The 7,500-nt window shown below is 41.7% G+C and overlaps 2 protein-coding genes across 3 annotated transcripts in view; one reads left to right on the plus strand and one right to left on the minus strand.

Moving 5' to 3' along the window:
• The window catches only part of LOC135115376 (ER membrane protein complex subunit 8-like), a 123,155-nt gene that overhangs the window by 58,472 nt on the left and 57,183 nt on the right, over nt 1–7,500 (plus strand). The window lies entirely within an intron of this gene.
• The window catches only part of LOC135115374 (guanylate cyclase 32E-like), an 88,049-nt gene that overhangs the window by 44,657 nt on the left and 35,892 nt on the right, over nt 1–7,500 (minus strand). Inside the window, 1 exon segment of the mRNA XM_064032082.1 lies at nt 1,122–1,301. Coding sequence (XP_063888152.1) covers nt 1,122–1,301 — 180 coding nt within the window.

The raw sequence follows: 7,500 nt of genomic DNA on the forward strand, positions 1-7,500 counted from the left end.
TCTTACTTTCCTTTCCTTTCTCCCACTTCTGTCTTCTTCTTCTTCTTCTTCTTCTTCTTCTTCTCTTTGACTCCTACTACGTCTTCATTAATTATTTATCTTCATTTCCTCTCTCCATCGTCTTTCGTGTCTTTCCTTCTCTCTCTCTCTCTCTCTCTCTCTCTCTCTCTCTCTCTCTCTCTCTCTCTCTCTCTCTCTCTCTCTCTCTCTCTCTCTCTCTCTCTCTCTCTCTCTCTTACATCTTACCACAATCTCTCATTCCTCATTCATCAGTCACATTTTATTTCCCTCCTTTACTTCCTTCCCGGAAACTTTCGTGTAATTTTGCCTCTTCTATCTCTTCTTCTTCCTCCTCTTCCTCCTCCTCCTCCTCCTCCTCCTCCTCCTCCTCCTCCTCCTCCTCCTCCTCCTCCTCCTCCTCCTCCTCCTCCTCCTCCTCCTAGCATCCTCTCCTCATCTCATCTTCCTCGTCCTTCCTTCCTACTAACATCATCTTCATCTTTCTCCTCCTCCTCTTTCCCTCCCACTGTCAGCCCTCTCTCGTCTTCTCTCCTCTTCCACTAGCTTCACCTCCTCCTCTTCCTCCTCCTTCTCTCCTCTCTCTTTTCTTATTCTTTCTCTTCTCTCCTCTTTTCCCTTTCTCTCCTCTTCTTCCCTCTCTCTCCTCTTCTTCCTTACCTCCCCTTCTTCCCTCTCTCTTCTCTTCCCTCTTCCTCTCGTCTGTTTCTCTCTCTCCTCTTTCGTCTTTCTCTCCTCTTTTTTCCCTCCCTCTCTCTCTTCTTCCCTTCTTCTCCTTGTTTTTCGTCACTGCTAACATCACCGCCTGTTCTTTTCTCCTCTTTTATGAACATCTCTTCCTCTTTCTTTCCCAGTAAAACCAATACCTCCTCCTCCTCCTCCTCCTCCTCCTTCTACTATTACTACTACTACTACTATTACTACTACTAGCAACACCCTCCTCTTCTCTCTTCACCCACTAGCTTCACCTTTTCCACCTCCTCCTCCTCCTCCTCGTCCTTCTCTTCCTTTTTTTTTTCTCAGCATCACCTTTGCCTTCGTCCTCCTCCTCCTCCTCCTCCCACACACGCCAATTAATCCTCTTACCTGCCGTCGCCACTCACCTGCACAGCATCACTAATTTGCTCAAAGGTAGACGCGGCCTCTGTAAGCAGGACGAAGTGGCGCCACCGATATTCCAGCATGAGGGACACCAGCGCCTTCACGATCTTGGTGGCGGGGGGCGTGGTGCGGGCCATCGTGTAGTACTTGGTCTTGTTCCCCACGTTGTGATCGCCGCATTTCTGGAGGTGCGGGGGAATAAGACGTGGTGGTGGTGGTGGTGGTGGTGGTGGTGGTGGTGGTGGTAATAGTTTATTGTGGGTATTTTTTCATTTTTTTATTTATTTATTTTTTATTGGTGTGTGTGTTTTTCGGAGTGTTTTTTTTTTAGGGTGTGTTTTTTAATGTTTTTTTTTTCGTTTTTTAGTGTTTATTTATTTATTTGTTTTATTTATTTTGTGTTTTTACAGGATGTTGTGGATGGATGGATAAGTTCAAGGGTGTTTGCTTAATTATTACTGATCTTTTTTGTTGCTTTTAAATTTTCTAAGGTGTTTTTTTTTTTTTTTTTTTGTGAGGGGAGACGTTTACGGGAAGACTTGACTGCATTATCTTGCGTGTTTAGGGTAGTGGTGAACTAGTGGGAAGAGATGCGAAGGTGTATGTGGCTGTTTTAAATATTCTGAGCCACAACTGTATTATGAGGTAAAACATTAAGGTGTTGTACGGATGTTTGCTGCGTGTTTGGGTGATACAGATGCGATTATATGATAGTGAAGGTGTTTTTAGGGAATTTTAAGAGTGTTTTGGGTAGAAGGGTGTTGGGTGATATTGGTGAGAGGTGGGGGGGAATGGAGGGAGGAAGAGGGATATTGTGCTGTGGTCATGGGGTGTGTGGGAGGGAGGAGGGAAGGGGTGGGAAGGAACAGAGAGGACGAGTTAGGATGTGTGTATGTGTGTGTGTGTGTGTGTGTGTGTGTGTGTGTGTGTGTGTGTGTGTGTGTGTGTGTGTGTGTGTGTGTGGCAGAGACCTTTGCAATATATATAAGCTTTATTCTTAAGAAGAGAAGGAGGAAAAGGAGCAGAAGGAGGAAGAAGCTGGAGAAAAAAAGTGTAGGAGGAGATGGAAGAGAGATAACTAAAGAAAGAGAAGGAGGAGGAGGAGAGGGATTAGAGGAAACTGGAGGAAGCGCAGAGAGAGAGAGAGAGAGAGAGAGAGAGAGAGAGAGAGAGAGAGAGAGAGAGAGAGAGAGAGAGAGAGAGCGCACTTATACAATTATTATTATTATTATTATTATTATTGTTGTTGTTGTTGTTGTTGTTGTTGTTGTTGTTGTTATCTTTATTATCATCATAGCTCTTCCCTCCTCCTCCCTGTCCACCAATGAGCTGCCGAGGATTCTACAGATGGCTCAGGTGCTTGTTTCTTAGAGAGAGAGAGAGAGAGAGAGAGAGAGAGAGAGAGAGAGAGAGAGAGAGAGAGAGAGAGAGAGAGGAAGTGGTAGGTAAGAGGGCAAGTGATTGACAGGGAGGGGAGAGAGGGAGGAATTTGGAAATAGAAGTGGAAGTGGAGAGGGAAGGAAGAGAGGAGGGGAGAGGAGAGGGAGTGAAGGAGAGGGAGGAGATTAAATGGACTGAAATGGATTAGTAATTGAATAATCCGTGAATGAGAGACAGGCAGAGAGAGAGAGAGAGAGAGAGAGAGAGAGAGAGAGAGAGAGAGAGAGAGAGAGAGAGAGAGAGAGAGAGAGAGATCAAGCAAAACAAACATTTAATGATTCTGATAGTGTTGCTAATTGGAAGATTATAGTAAGTAGATAAATAGAGGAATAGGTAGATAGTTAGATAGATAGACAAATAGATATAAAGGTAAATACAATAATAGATACATAGGCAAATAGATAAATAGATAAACAGATACGTTAATAAATAAATAAAGTCTATATTTCTATTTCAATACATAGAAATATTAGTTATTTTTCTCCCTTCCTGTCATTTTTTTTTTCACTTTTTTTTCTTTGCCTGCCATAAAACTCACCGCTGTGTGAAAAGAGATGGGGACTTTTTATCCTCTCTCTCTCTCTCTCTCTCTCTCTCTCTCTCTCTCTCTCTCTCTCTCTCTCTCTCTCTCTCTCTCTCTCTCTCTCTCTCTCTCTCTCTCTCTCTCTCTCTCTCTCTCTCTCTCTCTCTCCCTCCCTCCCCAGCTCCATATTTTTTCAACCTTTTTTTGCCCATCGCGTTAAATACATCAATGAATTTTATTTTGTGTTCGTTTCGGGTTACCAATATTCACTTTTTCTCTCTTCTTTTTATATACAACTTTGTCTGCCTGTCTGTTTGTCTGTATGTGGGTATATATGTCTGTCAGTCTCTCTGTCTGTTTTTATCCGTGCGTCCGTCTGTTTGTCTTTTTTTTTTTTTGTCTTTTTCTCTCTGTGTCTCTGTTCGTCTGATATCTGTCTGTCTTTGTCTGTGTGTGTGTGTCTGTCTGTCTGTTTCTCCATCTGCCGCTCTCGCATGAAAGGTTTTTGGTGTTAATTTGAGAGAGAGAGAGAGAGAGAGAGAGAGAGAGAGAGAGAGAGAGAGAGAGAGAGAGAGAGAGAGAGAGAGAGAGAGAGAGAGAGAGAGAGAGAGAGAGAGAGAGTGTGTGTGTGTGTGTGTGTGTGACAACAATGACTTGACAGGTGTGTGTGTGTGTGTGTGTGTGTGTGTGTGTGTGTGTGTGTGTGTGTGTGTGTGACAGGTGCATCAATTATTACATACGATCTAAATGAATGCAAATTGTAAAGGACTCTAAAAAAAGGAACATCAGTAAAGTAATAGCCCTCTTCTCCTCTTTGCTCCTCTTGATATATCCGTTTTAATCCTCCTCTTCCTCTTTCTCTTATGTTTTTTTTTCTTTTTACTTTATATTCTCCTTCTTCCTCTTCAACAAATTGGAATCAGTCTTCCGTCTTTTCCTTCTCCTCTTGAATTCTTATATTTATCAACCTTTCCTCTTGATTTTCTTAAAATTACTCATCTTCGCCTCTTGAATGTATGTAATTAACCACATTTCCTCTTTTTTTGTACACTTCTTCAATTCCACATCTTCCTCTTCCTCTTGTACCTCTCATATTCTTTTTTCTTACACTTTTTTTTTTACTTCTGTCTTCCTCTTCCTCTTTACTCTCTTTCCTCTTTCTTCGGCAAATCTTCGTATCCACACAGGGCAATATACCCGAGTTAACATCACCTCTCCTCTTGAAGGTTCTGTAATCCCCCACCTGCTCCTCTTGATCGTCCGTATCCACCTCTTCTTGTGACCCTCCTCTTCCTTTGCTTTCGTTTGTGTCTCCCTCAGATGACGCCGTGGGAAAAGTGAATGAAAGATAAGATGAATAAGTAGTGAGTTGATAGAGAGAGAGAGAGAGAGAGAGAGAGAGAGAGAGAGAGAGAGAGAGAGAGAGAGAGAGAGAGAGAGAGAGAGAGTTTAAGAGTACTATTTTGGCTTCCTCTTCATAGTCAATGGTCCGTGGTTTGGTGTGGTACGTGAGGTGACTCTCTCTCTCTCTCTCTCTCTCTCTCTCTCTCTCTCTCTCTCTCTCTCTCTCTCTCTCTCTCTCTCTCTCTCTCTCTCTCTATCAGTTCATATCTCCCTCCTTTTTAGCCTCCCACCACCACCACCACCACCACCACCACTTCCACTTCCTCCTCCTCCTCCTCCTCCTCCTCCTCCTCCTCCTCCTCCTCCTCCTCCTCCTCCTCGTCTTCCGGCTTCATCCCTCTTTCCACTAACAGATGTTGAATAATGTATATGAGAGAGAGAGAGAGAGAGAGAGAGAGAGAGAGAGAGAGAGAGAGAGAGAGAGAGAGACAGAGACAGAGAGAGAGAGAGAGAGAGAGAGAGAGAGTGAGTAAATATGGTTTCCTTTCATAATAGTTAAGCATTTCTCTTCCTAAATTGCTCTCTTTTGTGTGTGTGTGTGTGTGTGTGTGTTTGCGCGCGCGCTCGCGAGGGGGCGTGGGCCTGTCCCTGGCTCTTCAGTATTCAGTAATTCAACGTCAGGAGGAATATTTAATCCATGAAGCAACAAGTCGTGAGAAGGAGAGAGGGGGAAAAAAAAAGAGGGAAAAAGAGGAAACATTTGATAATTAATTCTCTTCGGAAAAACGAGAGAACGAAAAATAATTAATAAATGGAAAAATGTCGGAAAGAGAAGGAGAAAGAGAAGGATATGAAGTTGCCGCGGTGCTGAAAACGGAAATCTGAGAATGCACCAAAAAGGAACCGAGAAAATAATGAACAAAAACATAAAACACTGTGCAATTAAAAAGAGAGAGGGAGTGAAAATAAAAGCCATGATACGCATAAATGACTGGACCAAGACAGTTATAAGTGACTGGACCAAGTGATAACAATGTACAATTATAAAAGAAACTAAGCCTTGCGGTACAACAGTATACCGTTAGCGTACGAAACTCTCCCGAGAAATATAATTAAATGTACGACTATTGAACGAAAGTAAAAAAAAAAAAAAAAAAAAAAAAAAAAACTAAGATATAAGAAATAAAATATTAGTCTATTCTACCGATTCTCACACACACACACACACACACACACACACACACACACACACACACACACACACACAAACGAGTACAACAATATAGCGTTACCATACGACGATTAAACGGAAGTGATAAAAAAAATGTTTTCTTACAACATACAATCTAAAAGATAATTTTATTCATTCGATACCAGTGATTTAGAACAAAAATGTAAAGAGTACAAAAATATAGTGTTATACGATACTCTGCCTAATTATACGATACTCTGCCTAATAATACGATACTCTGCCTAATAATACGATACTCTGCCTAATAATATGAAGAAATATACGGCTATTAAACGGAAGTGAAGTAAACAGAATGAAAAATAAAAAATAAAAAATTAATTTATTTTGTCGATACCAGTAATTTACCTAGAAAGAAAACAAAATAAAATAAAATAAAATGCATGTAATGCACAACAATATAGTGACATCGTACGAAAGTGATGACCCCATAAATAAAACACAATGATTAAACTAAAAGCACAACAGTTGTTACTAATTAAAAAAAAAAGTTGAAACAAAAAAAAAACGAAAACTTTTCATATATTTGTATTCAGTAACGTATATATGATGATGTATTGAAAATGATGTATGTATTGTTGTGAAGCCTTATCACCCCTGCTGTTATTACCTTCCTTCATCCTTTCCTCCTTCCTTTCCTTCATGACTTACCTTAATGCCTGCTTCACCCTGCTTTCCTTAACTCCACCACTTCCTTCACCCCTTCCTTCATCACAACCCACGCAATCTCAACTGCCTCCTTCATTCGTTACTCCCCGTACAATCTCCTTCCCCTCTTCCGTCGTTTCTTTCATTTCCTCACATTTTCCATCACCACTTCCTTCACCACTCCATCAATTCCCTACATATCTTCCACCGCATTCTCAATTTTATCCTTCTCCTTCATCATTCACTCCCTTCATCCATTTATTCATCCCTTCCTTCACCATCTATTCACTATCATATCCTTCATTATTCCTCTTCCCATCCTTCCTTCTCCTTGTCCTCTTGCACCTTTCCTTCACCAACACTACCACCACCACCACCACTCCCACCGAAGTAGCATTAAACAAAGGCCGGGATGGAAGGGAGGGAGAGAGGGAAGGAGCGAGGAAAGGGGGCGGGGGGAGGGGTGATGTAGCCACACGTATCCAGTAAGCTTTGGGTGTTGAGGTGGTGAAGTATGGTAGGATTTTTATAGCAACACCATGATCTGTCACGTTGCGGAGATGACACGTGTGAGAAGAAAGGGGATGTGAGGATGTATGCATGTTTAAGGAGGGGGACATATACAGAGATAGACAGATAGACAGAACATACACACACACACACACACACACACACACACACACACACACAGCCACACGGATACACGTATACATATTCGTGCATGCATACATATTGTTGTGGGTGTATTCGTCTTTCCTGTGTGTGTGTGTGTGTGTGTGTGTGTGTGTGTGTGTGTGTGTGTGTGTGTGTGTGTGTGTGTTTTGGTGTCAGTGGAAATCTGGAGTGTTTTTTTTCTTATTTTTTTTTTGTGTGTTTTTTTCCTTTCTCTCTCTCTCTCTCTCTCTCTCTCTCTCTCTCTCTCTCTCTCTCTCTCTCTCTCTCTCTCTCTCTCTCTCTCTCTCTCTCTCTCTCTCTCTCTCTCTTAACCACTTTATTCTTTATGTCTCTGGCCTTGTTTGTTTTTGTCTTAGTTTTCCTTGTTCCCTCCTTCTAAATGCAAGAGTGGGTGAAATATTAAAAAGTCTCATGAATAAACAGGGGAGAGAATGTGAAAAGAAGGCGAGGAAAAGAAGGAAACTGAGTTGAAAATATCGGAAGAAGACGAGTGTAAAAAAGA

The sequence above is a fragment of the Scylla paramamosain genome, chromosome 29 (assembly GCF_035594125.1).
Source record: "Scylla paramamosain isolate STU-SP2022 chromosome 29, ASM3559412v1, whole genome shotgun sequence".
NCBI lineage: Eukaryota > Metazoa > Arthropoda > Malacostraca > Decapoda > Portunidae > Scylla > Scylla paramamosain.